General features: G+C 34.5%; 7 protein-coding genes across 10 annotated transcripts; 4 read left to right on the top strand and 3 right to left on the bottom strand.

The window, feature by feature from the left end:
- Positions 1-2,126: 2,126 nt before the first annotated feature.
- LOC17882957 (cytochrome b-c1 complex subunit 7-2) lies at positions 2,127-3,647 on the bottom strand. The gene is made up of 4 exons (XM_006286338.2): positions 3,500-3,647; positions 3,210-3,367; positions 2,547-2,594; positions 2,127-2,373 (listed from the first exon to the last, which is right to left on the bottom strand). The coding sequence occupies exons 1-4, from the start codon at positions 3,624-3,626 to the stop codon at positions 2,305-2,307; spliced, it is 402 nt and encodes a 133-aa protein (XP_006286400.1). The 5' UTR covers positions 3,627-3,647; the 3' UTR covers positions 2,127-2,304.
- Positions 3,648-3,924: 277 nt separating this feature from the next.
- On the top strand, positions 3,925-5,770 carry LOC17881597 (probable serine/threonine-protein kinase CST). Its single transcript, XM_006288020.2, has 7 exons — positions 3,925-4,024; positions 4,111-4,313; positions 4,390-4,525; positions 4,630-4,772; positions 4,870-4,976; positions 5,185-5,261; positions 5,351-5,770. The coding sequence occupies exons 1-7, from the start codon at positions 3,967-3,969 to the stop codon at positions 5,632-5,634; spliced, it is 1,008 nt and encodes a 335-aa protein (XP_006288082.2). The 5' UTR covers positions 3,925-3,966; the 3' UTR covers positions 5,635-5,770.
- LOC17883678 (probable boron transporter 6) lies at positions 5,721-8,808 on the bottom strand. Its single transcript, XM_006289457.2, has 13 exons — positions 8,693-8,808; positions 8,518-8,600; positions 8,236-8,428; positions 8,012-8,150; positions 7,769-7,934; positions 7,526-7,692; positions 7,263-7,436; positions 7,074-7,169; positions 6,864-6,983; positions 6,465-6,784; positions 6,099-6,378; positions 5,886-6,005; positions 5,721-5,801 (listed from the first exon to the last, which is right to left on the bottom strand). The coding sequence occupies exons 1-13, from the start codon at positions 8,806-8,808 to the stop codon at positions 5,754-5,756; spliced, it is 2,022 nt and encodes a 673-aa protein (XP_006289519.2). The 3' UTR covers positions 5,721-5,753.
- A 2,433-nt stretch (positions 8,809-11,241) lies between these two features.
- LOC111830036 lies at positions 11,242-14,590 on the top strand. Of its 4 annotated transcripts, XM_023780471.1 has the most exons (6): positions 11,242-11,389; positions 11,478-11,562; positions 12,143-12,188; positions 12,818-12,900; positions 13,212-13,251; positions 13,358-14,590. In XM_023780471.1, exons 5-6 carry the CDS (start codon positions 13,220-13,222, stop codon positions 14,583-14,585), a joined length of 1,260 nt encoding a protein of 419 aa, XP_023636239.1. In that variant the 5' UTR covers positions 11,242-11,389; positions 11,478-11,562; positions 12,143-12,188; positions 12,818-12,900; positions 13,212-13,219; the 3' UTR covers positions 14,586-14,590. The 4 variants fall into 4 exon arrangements, with proteins under 4 accessions (XP_023636239.1, XP_023636240.1, XP_023636237.1 ...); XM_023780472.1 differs by lacking the exon at positions 13,212-13,251; XM_023780469.1 differs by having other exon boundaries at positions 12,818-13,251.
- Positions 14,591-15,084: 494 nt separating this feature from the next.
- Positions 15,085-17,181, top strand: LOC111830037. The gene is made up of 4 exons (XM_023780474.1): positions 15,085-15,674; positions 15,763-16,047; positions 16,149-16,254; positions 16,354-17,181. The coding sequence occupies exons 2-4, from the start codon at positions 15,983-15,985 to the stop codon at positions 16,954-16,956; spliced, it is 774 nt and encodes a 257-aa protein (XP_023636242.1). The 5' UTR covers positions 15,085-15,674; positions 15,763-15,982; the 3' UTR covers positions 16,957-17,181.
- LOC111830038 lies at positions 16,899-18,733 on the top strand. The gene is made up of 4 exons (XM_023780475.1): positions 16,899-16,988; positions 17,182-17,767; positions 17,945-18,090; positions 18,195-18,733. Exons 2-3 carry the CDS (start codon positions 17,192-17,194, stop codon positions 17,966-17,968), a joined length of 600 nt encoding a protein of 199 aa, XP_023636243.1. The 5' UTR covers positions 16,899-16,988; positions 17,182-17,191; the 3' UTR covers positions 17,969-18,090; positions 18,195-18,733.
- A 1,320-nt stretch (positions 18,734-20,053) lies between these two features.
- Positions 20,054-20,495, bottom strand: LOC17881640 (keratin, type II cytoskeletal 1). The gene has a single exon (XM_006288743.2). The coding sequence runs from the start codon at positions 20,486-20,488 to the stop codon at positions 20,054-20,056; it is 435 nt and encodes a 144-aa protein (XP_006288805.2). The 5' UTR covers positions 20,489-20,495.
- Between the last annotated feature and the right edge of the window lie 225 nt (positions 20,496-20,720).

Genomic DNA, 20,720 nt, shown 5'->3' with positions numbered 1-20,720 from the left:
GGATAAAAATGCGGTTTCCAAAGTCGGCCATGAAATTGGCCATCAGAGATTTTCAGAATTGGTGTCTTCTTCTCATTCTTATCGGCCCAAGAAAGGAGAGTTGTATTATTGTTTCCAAATTTTTCTAAGTTATCTCTCACTACCTGTCTTATGTTTGGTTTTTGGATTGTAGCTCCGCCAAAAACTACCAATAACATACGTTTTTCCTTAATGAATGTTTAGTTTATCTCAGTGGCCAAATCACTAAACTAAGACAGTGTTACTCTCGCTCCTTACTGATTTTGTTGTGCATGTGTGTTTGTAGGAACGGTTTACTTGAGGACAATCACTAGAACATGTGTATTTGTTTAGATTTGTGAATGAGGAGGTATACAATTAACTTCACATGGTCACGGTCACATCTATAAATTTTAAGAATTGGACACCTTTTAAGCAAAATACCTATATATTTTTTTAGAAACTTGTTTGAGTATATATGAATGTAAACTCTATAATGACTATAACTTTGGTTTCGGTAAAAACTTACCATATTTCGAGACTATTAACTATTTACATTTGAGTCGCTCTTATACGTATATTAACGTTATATGCGTATAGAAACCATAAAATCTACGGTTTTCGGCTTCATTCGTAGCTGTTATTCGAAATTCCGAAATATCAACTAGAAAATTCGGATAAACGAACTATTATACGATGGATTAAATATAAATGTTGATTAGAAGACTTTAAAAATCACTACTTAAAATGCTAATTAAGATAAAAAGAGAGAAGAACCAAACAAAACAATAGAAGACATTGTTCAAAAAAAAAAACAATAGAAGACGAGGAACCGTCGGAAACGTGGGTGGGGGCATGTGGGTAACGAACGGAGAGATAGCAAAAGGGAGGATCATGGCTTTGTCTCCTCTTCCTTGTACACTTCTTTTAACTCATATACGGTCCCATTGCCCTCATTCATCATCATATCACATCATACAGAAAAAACCTATCTATAACCTTTTTTATTTTTGTATTTTTGTAGGTCCGTTATATTTATACAATTTATATTAGTAAAGACAAAATACTATTTGAGGTTCGCTGTATATTCATTATCATTTTTGTAGTGGGATGTTGAATCCAAAATTTTGTTCCATTTGAGTTAGGATTTCCAAATTTTTGATAAATTTTCCAAATTGGTATAGTTTATTTCAGTCTCACTAATAGATAAATCAAAAACGTCTTTTATACTATATTAATATATAATAAATAAATGAACTGAAACTGAAAGTGAAGATATGTAGTCTAGTGGTTAAGTCCACTAGATTTCAGTATCTTCTCTGGAGTTCGATTTCACTAAATCACGTAACTCTACGTAGTAGAGATTTGGATTAGACCTTTATCATTGCAAAGATGTCTGAAACAAAAATGAACTAAAAATGTATTTTTAGCAGCTAAAATTTTCAATTTTATCTTAAAAACAAATTATTTCATAGTTTCAATGTATTTATTTTTTTCTTTTTTCGACATTTCAGGTTAATACTAGAAACACCAAAATCCACCTAAGAGTGATATTGTAGTAAAAAATGTAATATCAGTTGGTGGAACCACATCCAATTATTGTTTTCCCTTCAAATCTTAGATGCAAACTTTTTTTGTATTTAGAAAATAGTTTATTATAACTCTTTTTTTATTTAAAGAAAAAAGTTTTATAGCTCCACAAAACAAAATATAAAAACTACATATATAGTAATCAACAACTAAATAATTGGCATCTGGCAAGTGACAGAAATTAATAGTAGGAAAAAGTTTATTCACATTTAATTCATACATTGTCTTTGTTTTTTGTTAAGTAATTTCATAAATGAATTTAGGCAAAGGACCCTCCCTGTGCTAATGTGACTCACATGGAAATGTCTTTCAAAATACAAATACATATCGTTCTCTACTGACACCAACTCTATTAAATATATATGTAGTGTAGTAGTACCACCTTATCTTTATTCTTTGTTATCTACCTCTCATTCACCACACTCGTGCAAAGCATCGCTGTAGATTCATGTAAAAATTGTTTAAAAGTGGTATCTTTTGAGGAATTTTTGTAAAACACATTAACAACTCTATGTACTTTTGTATGTGCTGTAACCATATCTCAGTATCATACAATCTCTGCTTAAGTTCAAATGTATAACATGAACCATTTGTACATAAGCCCATATAATAGCAAATTGTGAGGTAGATTGCAGCCTAGTTAAAGAGTACTAAAAACAGAGAGGATATTAAGTTCTGTTTGGTCAAGTGGGCTTTTACTTGTAGTACAAGAGAGACTTAAGGAATGGTTCTTTGGTAGAGAGGTAAAGCTCCCAAAGCCTCTCTCTCAACTCTCTCCCGTCTCACCTGCACAGAAGAAACTCCCATCATAAGAACTTTGCTACAGCGTTTGACACTACTAGATGGATAGTACCACAGTTCATGACACAAGTTATGAATATGAATACTTGTGTAGTGAATCAAATTAAAGTTAGGCTTAATCCTGTTTGCGTTCTTACTACAAATGAGAAGGGACTTACAAGAGCCAACATATCTTGGAGGTAGCTCCTGAATGGTGTCTGCATTGCCTGTCAAATTACAGAGAGACAAAGAAATAAAACGGTTTGTTACAAGCTTGTATGTCACAGACTCACAGTTAAAAGCAGAGGCAGCTGTACAACATTTAGCAAGTCTCCCTCAGTTATGAGAAATGCTGGTGTGTTACATAAAAGACGAGCATATGATACAATATCAAGTCACATATATGCTATAAACACTATAGTAAAGATCCAAAAAACAAGGCTGATCAGAAAAGAGCTCTCTAAACACAATAGTGTTCATCCTATAAATCTTATACTAAAGATCTTAATCTCGATACAAAATTTGATGTCAAGTCTTACAAAGATCTATTGAATCCAAAAACTTGAATACTCTATGTAAAATTATCAAATTCCTCACTATGTTGCACTTATAGACTAGCTCTCAATGATCTATAAAGCCATACACTCCTACCACATCTCTCTGCAAGCACTGATTCGATATACATGATCAATCAAGAGAACACAACTATATATCTTAGTCAAAACACTATACAACACATGAGAGAAGAATCCAAACTATCATCAAGGTCACATTCTAACCTCCATACCTATGGTCACCTCTTAGCTTTGTTCTATCTTAGTTAGCTAGAGACAGTACTATACCTGAAGATCAGCTGGGAGGTACTCGTGTTTCATAGAAAGATCCATAGCACGCTTTAAACGCTGGTTACGAGCATCAACGATCTCTCTCGGCAATCGATTAAGCGCTTCCTTGATATCCAAGTCATACAATGGATCATACAAATCATCGTATCTAAGACCTAACAAAAAAGTTCGATAAATTTTTCAAAAATTCATCTAACCAAAGCAGAAGAACTAGGGTTCAGTTCTGTTCTGTTCTGTTCTGTTCGGTTCGGTTCGGTTCCAGCATAAGAGTAAGAGTAAGAGTGTACCGTATCTGCGAAGGCGATTAGAAACAGACTTCATATGCATGCGAGCCAAGAAATTTTTCCTCGGATCTAAAAACCTCTGAAGAAACGAAGCCATTAGCTTCTTTGGAGTAGTAGTAACCTTGACCATTACTATGGATGGTGGAGCCAAGCTTATTTGTAAAATTTATCCGGGAACGAAAGAAGGAAGAAGAAGAATCGAGAGACATCTTCTTAAACGGTGTCGTTTGCCTCACCAAAAGCTTTGTGAATGACAACGACGTCGTATTGATATGGCTATAGATTTTTGACAAATTTATTAACGTTGGTTCATGCATCCTTGACATTTCAACGCGTTACCAACGGTCCAACGCGTTTACTCGTCGGTTGATATAAGATGATTTTGTATAAATTGTATGAAGCAAAAAAAAAAAAAAATTTGTCATTAAGTCGTCTTCTTCATAGAAACGTTAGTGTTAAGAAAGCTCGGTATGGGAAGCTGTCTCTCGACTTCGACACCTCCGAACGAACCAAATGCTCCCATTAAGGGTATTTTAATCTATTTGAATGTTACTATAGTGGATGCATATATATTAATATATATGTTTTTGTTTTTTTATAATATTATTATACAGTGGAAGAGGAGGGTGTGAAAGTATTCACCGTGGATGAACTGAAGAAAGCGACTAAGGATTTTGGAAACAAGATGGAAATAGGAGAAAGCTTAATAGGATACATCGATCCAAAGACTTTATCTCCGGCCAAGGAAGGTGTTGGCATGGCCGTCACAGTTAAAAGAATTTACTTAACCAATAAACAATCATTGCAAGATTGGCTTGTAAGTAATTCTTATAACCATCTATCGATTTTATATTTGTTTCCCTTTTTAAACTTTAGAGCTGAGATTTGTATAGGTTGACCAAGAGTTTCTACGACTTAACCCTCATCCAAGTTTGGTGAAGCTTTTTGGCTATGGTACGGATCTTGGTATGTTGTTCATTGTTTCTGAGTACTTCCCTAACGGAAGCTTAGATCGTCACATTTGTAGGGGTAAGGAAGTAGATCACTAGCTTTCTTACAATGGAATCGAACCTAGGACTATAATAACAAGAGTCCTTTTGGACTTAATGATTTGTGTAATATATATATCACAGAGAGTCGTCCAAAGTCATTGCCGTGGGAGACACGACTTAAAATATCAATAGGAGCGGCTCAATGTCTTGCGTTCTTGCACTCTACCAAGAAAGTTGGTCTCTACGGCACATATCTGACGGCTTCTAAGATCATGCTCGGTTTGGTATGTATAGATAATAGATTTGCATTTGCTTATTACCCATCATCTTGAATACTTGCCACTTAACTTTAAAAAGTGATATAAAAAGGTGTATATGTAGGAGTTCAACGCAAAAGTTTCCTATTTAGGACTCAATATACTACCTCCTCATGATGAAGAGATGCATTTCTTCCAGGCGGCCAGGCCCTTGACCGATTTGTATGAAATGTTAGTATTGAGCCTCCATAATTTTTGACAATTTTAGTAAAAAAATATTTCATTTTTGCAAAATTAGCCTCCATTTTTTTACTAAATTTTAAGATTTAGTCTCCATATTTAAATTTTATATATTATAAACTTTAAGATGATCTCAACTTTTAAATCTTATTTATAAAATCTCGTCTATAAATTTTGTATTGGGCCACAAATTTGATAGGGCCGAGACTGATTTCTTCTCGCATGTAACTGAACCAAAACAGTTTCACTATGCACCTCCAGAGTACATATTATCAGGCAAACAATTCTTCTGCTTAATTCCTCCTATTGTAGAGTTAGCAAATTCACATTAAATTCAAAGAAACTGACTTTAAAACTTATTGTAGGGATGTCACACATGGCGGGAGATGTCTACAGCTTTGGTGTTATCCTACTTGAGATGTTAACTGGTTTTGGAAAGACTCGTATAATCAAGGCAAAGCGAGGTATACGTAATGACAAAGAAAATATTGTGGAGATGATCGATCCAGATTTAGAGAGTAATAGCTATCCTCTTGAAGCTGGAAGACAAATGTGCAAGCTTATAAGAAAATGTCTTAAAGAGGACCCGGAGAAACGACCATCTATGCAACAAGTTCTAGATAAACTGAATGCTATAGCTCAGATTTGAAGAAGATAAATAATGCTGTAAACATTTGTTCCACTATAAGAAAACTTATATATCATAGTGTATGGCATATGCACAAATACATTTGTATACAAAAAAATTGCATGAGATTGTGATTTTCATTAAGGTTCAAACGTTACACGCTTCTCTTGATCAGTCTCCGAGTGCACCTGTAACAAGATTCTTGTTTAAGCATTTTTTTCTTTTTATAATACAAATTCTTGGATTAGTTAGATATATTTTAATTTGCTTACTTCTTTCAAACTCATGGTTCGAATCCTGATTTCACCTCTACTAGTAGTCATCTCATCCAATATCTCCGCGTCGTGGAACTCATCTTCACCTTCTGATAAATGATGAGAGGATCCTAGTTTCTGCATGCTCAGGGAACATAAACCTCTTAGACTTAGTTGAAACTCATTATAAGAGACCAGAAAATACAAAAAAAGATAGAAAGAGAGCTTTACCCGGTAAGCAAAACTTGAGTGTTGTATAGGTGCTGCTACTATTTCTTCATAGTCAGAAGCATCTAGCACACGAAGGTGTTGCGGATCGAATAACTTGGGAAGCAAGTGTTCTCTTATACTTATAAGTAGAAAGAAAAGCGCCGGGAAAAATATCCCGGCCATTGGGATCCATGTCATGCCATAACAGAGAAGAAAATAAACCAACTGGAAGAGTGTGAATGTTACAATCACTCTGTATGGTACTAACTCCACAAACGAAGCGTGTACTCCTTCCAAGACTCTGCATATTGAGATGAAACCATTGATTGAGAAAAGCTCTTGGCCTTTGTAAAATAGACTAAACAAAAATGTTTTAGTTTAACTAACTTGAAAATCCGGCTAGGAGGAATGAAGAGAAGCAACAGTCTCTCCCAGAATTGGTTTCCGGGGAGACTGTCTATCGCCATATAAGCGAAGTAACCCCAAAGTATTGAGCTTGGGATCATTTTGATGACTGGTACTGCAAGAAGTGTTAAACCAACAAGAAGTGATTGCAATAGATTGCTCACTCTTTGCTCGTTTACCCTAACGGGTAAGTGAGCTTCTATATGGACATCCGGATCGAATTTGCCTTTCGTGTCTCCTCCTTCGTCCGGTCTCATTACAACTTCTTTCAAGTCTTTTAAATCTTTTACTACTGAATTATCCTGCAAAGTTTTCATTCTTTTTTAAAAATTTAGTTTCCAACCATTTCTTTCCATAGATATAAGAGAATGCATTATTAACCTGAGGTGAACATGTCTCCATCTCTATAAACACTGTTTGCATTCTCCCATATATTTCTGATTTGCTTGCTTTCATCTTCATACACTCCTTTGCTTTCTTCACCATTTTCTTGCGTGTTAGCTTCAAAAGATCCAGACATGCTTTGAAGTTGTAAGAAAACATCATCTCTGTTTCATCTCTTCTTCTTCTCATATATATATTTGATCTTACCTGACGATTCAGAACCGCAAGACTCTTTGTATGCATTGGAGCCTGAGGAATAACACCATTTGAAGGAGGAAGCCCAAGTAGTCCACATATCAAAGTCTATAAAATCACCATAACAACAAGATTTACTTAGTTTCTCCATGAAAATAGTGTATCTTTGAAATCAGTTTATTCAAGAACATCAAAACTAACCATAATTCCAAGCAAGAAGATGTCATAGTGATAAGCAGAAGGGTTCTTTAGATTAAACTCTTTCTGCTGTGCCATTTGTGAAGCTACACTATGGTCGAAGAAGTAAAGTCCAGCTATCATCACACCAGGTATAAACGCAGCAAAGATATACATTACCGGTACCTTCCCCATATCCTGTATATAATAAAGTTTTGCATAATTATTATTTTTGCATTTGGACTATTGATCATGTAGTAACATGTTATGCATATCATAGATCTTACCTTGATCACAGTCCAATGATACAATGAGGCTGGCTCCCATGGAAGAGGACAGAACAGTCTCCGAGGAACATTTGGAACGACTTCACTAGGAATTGTGTAAGACAATGCCGTCCATAACAAGACCATTAAAGGAACACCGTAATCTCCAATGAAACTCCGAAGCCACCCTGTTGTTATTTGGTTGTCTTAAGTGAATATCAATGTAATGACTTAAGAAACTAATGTAAATAGGCAATGACATACCGAAACCGTATTTCCAAGATTTCGCTCTCCTGCTCTTCAGCGCGGTGATTACAAGGCCTAGCGAGAAAATTACAGCTAGCAAACCATTGGCATACAACAAGAGGAAATGAGATTCCCCTGATTCATGGTTTTCAATCTCAGTGGCATGAAACTCACTGATCAATCCCTGCCAATGTATTATAACTAAGCATGTTAATTAATTGCAACATGCATGGCTAACTTGGACAATGAGTTGGTTCATACCTTGATAGCTTCTTGTAAAAACAGAACAGCAATCAACATGCCAAAAAGTTCGCCAGCGATTCTGGTAAACCTCGAGATTATTGTACCCGCGTTAAATATCGAAAGAAGGATAAGCAAAACTGAAGTCCATACACAAACCCTGCCAGAAACAGCAAAGAGAAGTCTCAAAAATTACATCTAAATTAAGTAACAAGACTATTTATTTTTGTTGTGATCATCATTACCATGCAACCCAAGCTAGGTAAAGTTCTCGACCAATATCCGGTCTACTAATGCAGAAACTGTAAAGATAAGTATACATAATAATGGTCGGCTCAGCAACACCAAGTATCAACAATGGTTGTCCACCAAAAATCGCATGGATGATTCCGCAAATCGAAGTAGAAGCTAATGTTTCCACCGCGCTTAGAGCTCCACCTTTTGAACCACAAGTTAACATTGAAACCATCAGAGGTAAAATCTCTAGGAGAATCCTAAATATAGCAACTTGAAATATTTATTCATACCTGTATGTTTACTTAATTGTTCACCAAAGGCAACTACAGGAAGAGCAGACGCAAAGAAAACATAGCAAGTCGGAGCCAAAATTCTAGTAAAACATTGAAATCAAGAATTCAATGTCTAGCATCAAACATACATTTCAAGAAAGATTGATATATACATTTCAATGATTAACCTTACCTTATACCGGTTTTAAAGCCACGAATCCAATCTTGTTTGTAACATTTTCGTCTACCTTCGATATCGCGCAGTATTCCTTGAAATGGACCTCCTCCTCCTCCTCCTTCACTCTCCATTGCTGCATCAATCCAAAGATTCAACACGCATTTTATAGTCACAACCTAAAACGTTACAATTCCAAAGAGAGAGGGAAGAAATGAAAAGTTCTTTAGACCATTGGAAATAGCTTATAAACACATACCTGGAGACCTCAAGAATCAAGGAATATGTTAGAATAGCGAGGCCAAGAAATTGAAGAAAAATTCAAAACAAGAAAAAAAGATTGTGAGAGAAGAAGAATGAATTGTTTACAAAAGACTTTGTATTGCTGAGGTGTCAGAATATAATTGGGTGGAAATTAGAAAGCAAAAATTTGGTTTTTGTCGCCGTTAGGGGCAAATGAAGGTTGTGAGTTTAAGATATAAACATGATTAATTAGTAAACTATGAATCTAACTGTTTTAACAATAATGTTGTGTTTTAAAAAAGCTAATTAAACTTCATTACACGTAAGCCAGTTTAGTTTTTTGATGGTAAAATAGCTTACATTTACTGTATTTGGTTGTTTTTTCTTTCTTTCAATACTAAGATATTTAGTGTTTTCTAAATAGGCTACTTTGACAAGATGTTTTTACTCAATAGTCAAATGTTTTTAAATAGATAAATCTCATATTTATTGAAGGAAATGACAAAAATAAAACTTTTTATTAGAAAACACTGGCTTTGAATTTAATAAATAAAACTTTTTATTCAAAGCCAGTGCTGTTTTTGGCATATGAGGGGGTTCTGAAAATTTTAATTTATTAAATATTTAACTTAATCATCAAAGCCTTAAGTAAATATAAATTCTAATCTTATACTTACCATAGTCAATTGGAATTTTAAGTGAATAAAGTGTAACCTTATTAGAAGTTAACATCTTTGTTTGGTTTAACTGATTATGATGATCAAAATAAAGAGGATGTTGTAAAATAACACTTTTCTGCTGGTAATATCGTTTAAAGACCCAATACCTTTTCTGGAAATCTATATTTTTTAATACTAATTAATTATATATCTATTGAGAATGTGAAAATTTTGAAAGAGCTATATTTAGAAGAAAGTATTAAAAAAAAAAAGCAAAAACAATAACAAAACAAAATTTTATTTTATTTTTTATTTTTTTAATTACATCTAAATTAAGTAACATGTTATTTTGTTGTTATCATCATTACTTTGCAACCCATGCATTATGATGGTAAAGTTCTCCACCATACTTTGATAAAGTAATTGGTTATAGCTTATTTATTTTCTATAAATTTGTTTTTCCTTAGTAAAACTAATTATTTTAATAACTTATGAAAAAATAATAAAGTAACCTAAAAGAATTTAAAAATGACACAATTAAAAAGTATGTCATTTATGAGAATTCTTAAGAACTTAAATTAAAGAACACAATTATACTTGTTTGATAAAATTTGTGGTAGTTATTAAACTTATTTTTATTGGTTAGACATTAAATAAATACAAAGAAAACATCATTTTTTTTTGGGGGAATTTCAAAAATACCCCTTTTCATATACCTCTTTTTAAAAATACCCCCTTTTCAAACTTTATCAAAAAACCCACTAAAAATGTTGAAATTTATCCATTTATCCAAATATGTGTGTAAGCTTATAAATATATACACAAAATACCTTTATATGTGTATAAACCTTTATATATCTTTCATAAATAAATTATAAAAACCTTATAAAAACCTTATAAAAACCGTATAAACCCTTTTAAAAACCTTTTAAAAACCTTTTAAAAACCTTATAAAACTTATAAAAACAATTTTAAACTATTTAAAGCATTTTAAAATATTTATATCGAATCTCCCAGTAGTAGTTATTATATAGAAGTACCTTATAAACTATATAAAACTTTATAATTTTTAATATTTAAAAAGGGGTATTTTTGAAAATGGATAGATAAAAGGGGTATTTTTAAAAAGGGGTATACCAAAAAGGGTATTTCTCAAAATTTCTCCTTTTTTTTCTTTATCCATTGCGTATCCAATTGTATATAAATATAGTAGAGAAAATGAGACAAAGAAGAAAATGGTTTTAGACGGACCAGATTTGACAATTCTCGTGAAGCATGAACTGTTTTTTTTTGCAATTGTGACCGCGTGGCTGCAATTTTGGTCGTTCGAGATTTTTGGTGTTCGCTACTTATGCTTCCAGCACTACGGGAAGACTGCTACTAGTAGGAAAAAATCTGATAACACAAAATTCAAACATTGTCTTTGTTTTTTTTGTTATGTAATTAATAAATGATTTTAGGCAAAGGACCATCCACTACAAGAAAAATGGTCTTTTATAGCATATTAGTATAGCTCAAAATTGGTAACTGCTATTAATATGGATATCCCGTAATTGGGTATTATATTACAGCATTTTTTTAGTGCTGGGCCGTAATTTCATTAAACAAGGACCCAAAAATGAGTTTTAGAGCCTGTTTTTGCTAAGTATCCATTATCTCACTGTTCAATTCCGTACAAACGAAAGGGGATCAAAGAAAAAAAAAACCTAAGTCGCTATACCACCGTGAACTCGTCGCCGGCCACAATCTCTACCTTCGTCGGCGTCAATTTCTTGCTAATAGCTGGGTCTTTCGACCTAGATCTCGTTTCACGGTAAGTTTCCTCCATCTCCCTTGTTCATAGGTTTGTGTCTTTTGAGCTCGTCGCCATTTATTCTAAATCTTTGGGTGTTTCGACCTAGGTATCTTTCAAGCTAGTTCTTCTTCCGCCTTAGACTCGTTCAACATTGTTCTTCGTCAATTTCAGGAGGACGAGCCACAGTAAAGGTACAATGCATGAGTTCTGAATCTTAAATTTATCATTCTCAAACGCTTCTGTGTAAATTCTTGCCTCTAACTTACACCCTGTTGCTTTGTAGAATCATAGATTATATTTTGGCTACAGGAACAAATATATAGCTCGTGTTATTCTGAAACTTGATTTGATTTAAGGTTTATTTCATGATGTTTTTGTTAGTGAGAACATCTATTGCCTAATTTGTTTCGTCTATCAAATGTTTAGAGTCTGGAGATATTGAACCATCTTAATTAGCTAGTTTGCAGTTTAAGTTTTTTAATTATTGGACTTTGAATCTGAGTTGGATTTTTTACTAAATTAAGACCACGATACTGACCTCAAAGTAGATGAATATTGATGTTTATTTTCTTTGGGAATAAGTTAATTTGTAATTTATGAAAGTTCTAAGTCTTTTTCCATCATATATGTGAGTAAACTAAATCTTATATGTTAATTAGTTCCATCACAATTGATTGTTTTGTTTGATACTGTTTAATTACTATGAGTGTAATTTAATTTGATTGTCTTCTATTTGTTTCTTGAGCATTTAGTTACCTCACACTTTTACAGGTTTCAAGCAGTAGAGATAGTCATCAAGAGATCAACTACTGTAAAGGTACACTGACTCTATTGCTTTCCTGATCTGTAGGTTATAATTTTAGTATGCATGCTCATGATGTTTTTGATAGTAATTAACAGACCAGTTTTTTGAATAGCAGCTTACTATATATTATTGCATGATATACTTTTTCTTTTGTTTTGTCCTTCAAATTTTAAGAGTCTATAGACATTGAACTATATAAGTGATTTTCAGTATTAGTTTATAATGACATAGAATTGGACCATATGTAGCTGATCATATTTACTAAGTTGTCTCTCTGTATATAGTGTATAAGTTTTTGTGTCTGCCCATTATATTAAACCATAATTGCGCATGTGATTACATCGACATTGAATATATGTACAAAGCTTGATCAAATCTGCTTAAACCTGATGTTAATTTATAGATATGAACTTAATAATGACATATAAATTGGACCATATGTATAGATAAGTAACTAATCATAATTACTAAGTCTCTCTGTATAGTGTATAAGTTTGTTTGTGTCTGTCCTGTATATTAAACCATCATTGCGCATGTGATTATATTAGCATTGAAGATAGGTCACAAAGCTTGATCAAACAGACTTAAACCTGATGTTAATCCATATATTTGAACTTAGTAATTTCAGCTTTTTGTTTAAGGTACAACATTGGAGTATTCAAGATCTTTTGGTTGAAAGGGTCGTCGTGAGATCACAATAATCAGGCTAATAAACATACTACAAGTAAGTTCTCTCTATCTAATTTTAGTATATATGTTTTAAGCTCTTTGTTTGTGATTGTTTTGATTGTTTTCTGGATACATATATGTGAAAAATTCTTTAGCTAGTTTAGTCCTTTTAAATTTTTATACGATTGCTTATTGTTTTGTTGATATATATTAAATATTTCTTGTTTGATTTTACTTAAGAGTTTAGTTTGATACGTTAACTTTAATTGTCTAGTTTTGTCAGATTGAGTTTAGATTTATGCTATTGCTTTCATTGTTTGTGGATACATATTAAATGTTCTCTGTTTGTTGTTACTTCTGAGTTAGAACAAGTAATGTTGGACAAGGCATGGGTGCATATTTGCAGGTATGAAAATAAATTTATAGGTATAGTTTATGTAGGGGATTAGAGACTTTAAGTTTTTTTTTCTTTTTCCTTTTCTTTTTCTTTTTCTTTCATTTGAGCACCAAAGAGCTGATCCGGCGTATGAGAGAGGTGCTTGGAATTTTACACGGGCAGTGGCTGCAACATTAGGGGACAATAACATGATAATATGTCCATGCATTGATTGTCGGAATGTAGAACGTCAACTGGGCAGTGATGTAGTTGATCATCTTGTAAGAAGAGGAATGGACGAGTCTTACAAGATGCGTAAGGATTGGTATCATCATGAAGTTGTGAGTTCAGGGGCTGAGGATGAAATCCAAGCAACTATGTGGAATGATGAGATTGTTGGATTATATAAAGCGGCTGAGTTTTTAGATGAGCAGTTGGTTACACAAGCTGGTATTTGTGAGATTGTTGAGGGTGAGGACAGGTATGAAGATGAGTTCCTCGAAAAGCTAGCAGATGCAGAAACACCGTTGTACCCAAATTGTGTGAACCACAGCAAGCTATCTGCTATCGTTTCATTGTTCCGGATTAAGACACAAGGTGGTTGGTCTGATAAAAGCTTTAATATGCTGCTGGAGACATTGCCGGAGATGTTACCGGAGGACAATGTACTTCACACATCATTGTACGATGTGAAGAAGTTTCTGAAGTCTTTTGATATGGGTTATCAAAAGATTCATGCTTGTCCTAACGATTGCTGCCTATTCCGAAATAAGTACAAGAAGCTTAACAACTGTCCAAAATGTAAGGCTTCAAGATGGAAGATGAAGCACACTGGTGAAGTTAAGAATGGGGTTCCACAGAAAGTGTTAAGGTACTTCCCGATAATTCCACGTTTGAAGAGGATGTTCAGGTCTGAAGAAATGGCCAAGGACTTAAGGTGGCATTTTACCAATAAGAGCACTGATGGGAAAAGTCGTCACCCTGTAGATTCTGTAACGTGGGATCAGATAAATGCCAATTACCCATCTTTTGCAGCTGAACCAAGGAACATACGGCTTGGTCTTTCCACAGACGGATTTAATCCTTTCAACATGAAAAACACCAAGTACAGTTGTTGGCCTGTGATGTTAGTTAACTACAATATGCATCCACATCTATGCATGAAGAAAGACAATATCATGCTTACCTTGCTGATTCCTGGTCCGCATCAACCTGGTAACAGTATAGATGTATACTTGGAGCCTCTGATAGAAGATTTAATTCATCTGTGGAACCATGGAGAGACAACATATGACGCCTTTAGTAAAACCACTTTTACTCTCAAGGCAATGCTCATTTGGACTGTAAGTGATTTCCCTGCGTAGGGTAAAATGGGCTGTCCTTTGTGTGGAAAAAACACAGATAGTTTTTGGTTGAGTCACAGTAGAAAGCATGTATATATGTCTCATAGAAAGGGTCTATCACCGACACATAGATATCGCGGAAAAAAGGGATGGTTTGATGGAAAATCTGAGCATGGGAGAAAGGCTAGGATTCTAACGGGTCAGAATATTTCTCAAATCCTGAGAAATTACAAAAACGATTTTGGAAATGTAAAGAAAGATGGAAGAAAGAGAAAATTGACTGAGTGTGTTGGATCTAGCTCTGACATGGACGACGAATCTAATGAATCAGAGGAAGAGGAAGAAGTTGAAGTAGATGAGGAGGAATTATCAAGATGGAAAAAAAGATCCATATCTTTCAAGCTTTCTTACTGGGAGGTATACTTTTTTTGTAACATAGTTTATTTAAAGTTCTTACACTATTTAGCATGAATATTTATTAACTCGGTTTTTTTTATATCGTCAGGAATTGTTAATGCACGTAGAGAAAAATGTTGCTGCGAGCATTGTATCTACATTGTTGCACTGCGGGAAATCAAAGGACGGTCTCAATGCCCGAAAAGATCTGCAATTACTAGATATTCGTAAAGACTTGCACCCTAAACCCCAAGGAAAAAGAACGTACCTTCCCGCAGCACCATGGTCATTGTCCAAGTCAGAGAAGAAAATCTTTTGTAAGCGTCTTTTTGACTTCAAAGGTCCTGATGGGTACTGCTCAAACATATCCAGGGGTGTCTCTATGGATGATTGTAAGGTCTCAGGTCTGAAATCACATGATTATCACGTATTGATGCAGCAACTTCTCCCTGTTGCTATTAGAGGATTATTACCCAAAGGTCCAAGAGTAGCTATTCAACGCTTATGTTCATTCTTCAACCATTTGTGTCAGAGAGTGATTGATAGGGAACAGATTGCTGTTATGGAAATTGAAATAGTAGAAACTCTCTGCATGTTCGAAAGATTTTTCCCCCCAAGCTTCTTCGATATTATGGTGCATTTGACAGTACATTTAGGCAGAGAAGCTCGTCTTTGTGGACCAGTCCATTTCCGCTGGATGTACCCATTTGAGAGGTATATCTTGTATTCTTTTATGTTTCTGTCTTACCATTATATAATATATATTTTTCTGTTGATATTCACTAGAGCTAACTGTGTGTAGGTACATGAAAGTTTTAAAGGACTTTGTACGAAATCCTGCGAGGCCAGAGGGTTGTATAGCTGAGGCATATCTTTCCGAAGAATGCATGATGTTCTGCAGTGAGTTTTAAAAAAAAACTACAAGGGTTGAGGAAAAAACAGAACGAAATACTGAGTTTGAGAGCAGTACTATATTAGAAGGGCGTCCGATCTCTGCCGCAACTATAATTACTCTCACTGACATGGAGAAAAAAATTGTGCATCTTGCTGTTATTCAGAACATGGCATTGGTGGATCCTTTTGTTGAGTAAGTTACTGTTATTGTCTATTTTTGTTTTCAATTGCGCATCTTGCAATCATTCAAAACATAGCTCCACTAATAATGTTTTTTGTTTCCCTTTTGACAAGCATGCACCTTGAATATCTTCAAGACTCTAATGCAAAATGTAGACGTGATGCAACAGTGTTATGGAGAACACATACTCAGACTTTTGCAGCTTGGTTAAAAGAACAGGCAAGTTTATACTTAAGTGAATATTGATGGTTTTATATTGTATTTACTTGTATAGATTTTTAATTGAAAATACACTGACTCTTACTTTACCTTTCTTAGATACCTATCAATTCAGGAGAACATGGAGATACACTGAAATGGTTGGCATATGGTGCACGAAATGACGCAAGGTCGTATACAGGTTACATAGTGAATGGGCAGCGATTTCACACAATTTCAGTTGATAGGCAAAGCCAGAACAGTGGGGTTTTTTATGAGGCTACAGCGATGTGTAGAGCTAGTGCAAAGGAAAATTCACAAGTCGTTGATTTGGTATCATACTACGGCAGAATCACCGACATCATATTGTTGGATTACAACGTCTTTTATATTCCAATATTTAGGTGTCAATGGACAGTTAAAGGTAATGGGGTCAAAGTGGAAGATGGCTTCACACTTGTTAACTTGAACCAAAGTCAAGTATCCTTTATGAGGGATCCATACATATTAGCTTCGCAAGCCAAGCAAGTCTTTTATTCAAGGGAAGATGATTCATCAAGTTGGTATGTTGCGCTTAGAGGCCCTTCAAGAAAATACAGTGAGGATACTGCTGAAGATCGTCTAGATGTTGGGCCATTGCCATCAGTTGTGGACATGGATTTTGAGGACTCAAATGATGGAGCTTGTTGTGCCAGAACTGATTCTGAAGGAATCTACGTGTGAAAGAATAGTATAGTTGAATTGTTTATAGTTTGGTACTGATATTAGTAGATTTTGTTGCATTGTTGGATGATGAAGCTATTACCAGTTTTTGTTATGTTTGATTTTCATTATTCTCTACTTTTCTTGAGTTTGCGTTTGACTTTTGTCTTGATTACTTTGTTACTCTAACTGTGAGTTCTTCAATACTTTGAGTTTTAGTTAATCAAAAGTGTTTTCCTGTTTCAGGTGAATCAAGATGGGCCGTCCTAAGAAGTCGTCAAAGCATCATAAAAAGAAAGTTACACAGACAGAAGAGCTAGTGGATCCGCCTGTGGAAGAGCTAGTAGATCAGCCTCTGGAAGAACAAGTGGATCAGCCTCTGGAAGAGCAAGTGGACCAGCCTCAGGAAGAGCAAGTGGGAGGTGATAGAACTGAGCCACTGAACGATGGAGAACACCTAACTGATGAGATTGAAGAAGAAGAGCAGAATGACGATCAAAGCAACAACCTTGAAGATGAGAATGAAGTGATTAGAGATGGAATAAATTCTGATAGTGAATTCTCTGAACCGGCTGCCTTTGATGAAAGAAATGATCCACTTCAACCTAAGAGTAAGAGACAGCGTGGACCAACAAAGATGAAATCCATCGCTAAGGATCCAAATGCTCGGGAACCAGTTGACTTCACTCCAATGGGAGAACTTTATGGTCCAGGTTCAGTTAAGTTATCATCATACCTAGGTCCCTTAATCCGAGAACACGTTCCTGTTATTATTGATGATTGGAGAAAGATTGGTGAAGATACCAAAACAGTGCTGTGGAAATCTGTTCAGGTGACTTGTCTTCATCTTTACATAATCTCATTATATTTGCAAGTGCTATGGTCATTTCTTTTTAATTTTGTTTTCATTTGTTGTTTTTCAGTTTACCTAATAGTTTTGTTTCAACTTGTGATGTGTATGTTTTAACCTTGTGATATAGAATAACAAAAATTTCATTTGTTACTGCAGAACTGTTATTTCAATGGAAGCTAGAGGAATCATAATCGGCCTCCCCGCTGTAAAGTATGTACCAAACCCCAGACGACAGACACCACAACAAGGAGAGACACCACAACAAGCAGAGACACCTATACAAGCAGAGAACGATCAACAAAGTAAACGATCAACAAGCAGAGAACATCTCAAGTTTTGCTTCAACTTGTGATGTGTAAGTATGTTACAACCTTGTGAATAACAAATATTTTATTTGGTACTGCAGGAACTGTTGTTTCAAGGGAAGCTAGAGGACTCGTATGCGGCCTCCCCGCGTTGAACGTTAAACCGAAACTCAGACAACAGACACCACAACAAGGAGAGACACCACAACAAGCAGAGAACGATCAACAAAGTGATGGGGATGATGAACTGAAGGAGATAACAAAGCTAGAGTTTAGACGGTCTTGTGCTCACTTAGGCTACTTAATACGCGTCGAAGAAAAGGAAGAAGACATTGATCCACTGTTTCTGGGATTATGGAGAAACCTCAAAAACAATCCCGGCAAGTACACTGCAATGAAACGCCCAAAAGTAGAAAAAGGACAGTCCTCAAGACGCAAGGCTGATTGAAGATTAATGGCATGGTTCGTTCTATTAATTAGGCAATATTGGAGTTCAAGTTTTTTTAGTTCATGTATGTTTAGACTTTGTTAATTTAATAACTTTATCGAATTTAGTTCATGTTATGTTTAGACTTTGTTAATTTAATAACTTTATCTAATTTAGTTCATGTTATGTTCTATTGAATTTAGACTTTTCGTTCATGTTATGTTTATGGTCTTTCATATGTTTATGGTCTTTCATATGTTTATGGTCTTTCATAAATTAAAACAAATTACATTTTCTGCAATTCAATGTTTCAAATAACAAATTATAGATTCAATATATATTCAATATAGATCTAAATACCATTGCAAATTAAACAGCATTTTCTCAGTGCCAGGAAAGAATATATTATAGCACGACAAAAAAGCTCAAAAACAATATTCAATGACAATTGATAAATGCTCTTGTAAATGATGGTATAGCAAGGTATAATTGCCATTAAAAAATATACAATAGCAAGATAAATTTACTATATAAAACTTTACAATAGCAGGGTCTTTATGCTAAGATTGTGTTAAATTCGAGAACCATATCCAACCACCAGCACATTTAATGTGCTATCATTATATATAATACAGCTCATTATATTTGCTATAATAAAAAACATAATAGCAAGAAACAGGCGCTACCAAAAAGTAATAAATAGCATGCGGTTAGAGCAATGATAGGTTAATCTTCTTAACTCATTAACTACGCTATGATAGGGGTGAGTCTATCATAGCTCCTCATATCATAGCGTTTATGAATACGCTACGAAAGACTTTTAGTAGCTGTTTTCGTGTGCTATAAAAGACCATTTTTCTTGTAGTGATCATGTGCTAATGTAACTCACATGGAAATGTCTCCCAAAATACATATCCATATTGATATCTCAATATCATACAATCTTATGATTAAATTCAAATGTATAACATGAACCATTAAGTTCTTCGTCTCTCTCTCTTCTGTGTTCTCGCACATAAGAAAATATTGAGATGAAAACACAAGCGGATTATATATGTGTACTAATGTTTAGCATTCAAGCAAATATGTGAATTCCAGGAGTTATTTGGTTATCAACTATTTGGTGGTGATATCGTTTAAAGAACCAATACTCTATCTGGAAATCTATATTTTTTTAATACTAATTAATTATATTTTTTTTGAGAAAGTGAAAATTTTGGAAGAACTATATCTAGAAGAAAATATTAAAACCAATAAAATAGATATGTTTTGGCCGCATCATGCAGTCCCATGAAAAAAAACCAAAAGTTAACCACACTTTCTAAAATATAACCAATGGCCATAGTTATAGACTTTGAATCTTCGAACTATGTCGCTTGCTTGTAAATTTTGTATTGGTTTAACAAAAAATTAAAACAAATGCTTTAATAATACTCCTAAAAGACTGTTAAAATTTTTTAAATCCATTCAATTATGCAAATCAGAACAATCCTAAAATTAGAACAATCCTAATAATACATACTAACTAAAACTCTACAAAACCAAAACTAAACCGGCCGAAACTGATAATAACCCCAACCAGCCACACCCTGGCCTTCCAACATACCGGCTACCGCTTGAACGAGTAGCATGGTGGTGCGACGTCCCAAAATACGGATACCCTCCTAACCCGCCGCGAGAGTGCCTTAGACGATCATATCTTCCTCCCCTGATACCACCGCCACGGCTACCGCCACCGCGTCCTCCTCCTCCTCCTCTACCACCACCACCTTTTCGAATAAAGACTTCTAGTTTCGGTGTCTTTCCACCGTATCCAATACTACTTTCTGGCTTGGATATGGTGGAAACATGGCTTGTATCGGCGGAGGCTAGACGTAAAGATCGTGAGTCTACGTTGGAAACAAAGTTGTGATGCAAATAAAGAAACAAGAGAAAATAGAAAAGCAACGATGTTCTTGCCGAACCCATGTTTTGTTTAGTTTCTATTGTCTTTATGAGTTCTGAGCCTCTTCTTTTGACGTCTCCCATATTTATAAGGGTAACGGAATTTTACATTTCCAAACTAAAACTAAAGCAATGAACAAAAATTAGGAAAAATATTCAATAACAAAGTGGAAATAAGATGTATCTCTCTGTAAATTTACACGATTTAAGTTGTCAAATTTAATTTGAGAAAAAAATACACTTGTCAATATTTTTA

Source organism: Capsella rubella, unplaced genomic scaffold, assembly GCF_000375325.1.
Source record: "Capsella rubella cultivar Monte Gargano unplaced genomic scaffold, Caprub1_0 scaffold_6, whole genome shotgun sequence".
Classification (NCBI taxonomy): domain Eukaryota; kingdom Viridiplantae; phylum Streptophyta; class Magnoliopsida; order Brassicales; family Brassicaceae; genus Capsella; species Capsella rubella.
The sequence above is the reverse complement of the archived record's forward strand: the minus strand, read 5'-3'. Positions and strand labels throughout refer to the sequence as shown.

What these genes read in the sequence shown, in the direction of transcription:
- LOC17882957 (XM_006286338.2), bottom strand. Translation starts at nt 3,626, where the DNA reads ATGGTCAAGGTTACTACTACTCCAAAGAAGCTAATGGCTTCGTTTCTT. An exon ending in TAATCGCCTTCGCAGATACG is followed by an intron (nt 3,368 to 3,499) that starts GTACACTCTTAC and finishes CTTTTTTGTTAG; the next exon opens with GTCTTAGATACGATGATTTG. An exon ending in ACCTCCCAGCTGATCTTCAG is followed by an intron (nt 2,595 to 3,209) that starts GTATAGTACTGT and finishes GTAATTTGACAG; the next exon opens with GCAATGCAGACACCATTCAG.
- LOC17881597 (XM_006288020.2), top strand. Translation starts at nt 3,967, where the DNA reads ATGGGAAGCTGTCTCTCGACTTCGACACCTCCGAACGAACCAAATGCT. An exon ending in ACCAAATGCTCCCATTAAGG is followed by an intron (nt 4,025 to 4,110) that starts GTATTTTAATCT and finishes ATTATTATACAG; the next exon opens with TGGAAGAGGAGGGTGTGAAA. An exon ending in TTGACCGATTTGTATGAAAT is followed by an intron (nt 4,977 to 5,184) that starts GTTAGTATTGAG and finishes CAAATTTGATAG; the next exon opens with GGCCGAGACTGATTTCTTCT.
- LOC111830037 (XM_023780474.1), top strand. Translation starts at nt 15,983, where the DNA reads ATGGAGAAAAAAATTGTGCATCTTGCTGTTATTCAGAACATGGCATTG. An exon ending in TTGGTGGATCCTTTTGTTGA is followed by an intron (nt 16,048 to 16,148) that starts GTAAGTTACTGT and finishes CCTTTTGACAAG; the next exon opens with CATGCACCTTGAATATCTTC. An exon ending in CAGCTTGGTTAAAAGAACAG is followed by an intron (nt 16,255 to 16,353) that starts GCAAGTTTATAC and finishes TACCTTTCTTAG; the next exon opens with ATACCTATCAATTCAGGAGA.
- LOC111830038 (XM_023780475.1), top strand. Translation starts at nt 17,192, where the DNA reads ATGGGCCGTCCTAAGAAGTCGTCAAAGCATCATAAAAAGAAAGTTACA. An exon ending in TGCTGTGGAAATCTGTTCAG is followed by an intron (nt 17,768 to 17,944) that starts GTGACTTGTCTT and finishes TTGTTACTGCAG; the next exon opens with AACTGTTATTTCAATGGAAG.
- LOC17881640 (XM_006288743.2), bottom strand. Translation starts at nt 20,488, where the DNA reads ATGGGTTCGGCAAGAACATCGTTGCTTTTCTATTTTCTCTTGTTTCTT.
- LOC111830036 (XM_023780471.1), top strand. Translation starts at nt 13,220, where the DNA reads ATGTTGGACAAGGCATGGGTGCATATTTGCAG. An exon ending in GCATGGGTGCATATTTGCAG is followed by an intron (nt 13,252 to 13,357) that starts GTATGAAAATAA and finishes TGAGCACCAAAG; the next exon opens with AGCTGATCCGGCGTATGAGA.
- LOC17883678 (XM_006289457.2), bottom strand. Translation starts at nt 8,808, where the DNA reads ATGGAGAGTGAAGGAGGAGGAGGAGGAGGTCCATTTCAAGGAATACTG. An exon ending in GGCTTTAAAACCGGTATAAG is followed by an intron (nt 8,601 to 8,692) that starts GTAAGGTTAATC and finishes ATGTTTTACTAG; the next exon opens with AATTTTGGCTCCGACTTGCT. An exon ending in ATCTTGGAAATACGGTTTCG is followed by an intron (nt 7,693 to 7,768) that starts GTATGTCATTGC and finishes AAATAACAACAG; the next exon opens with GGTGGCTTCGGAGTTTCATT.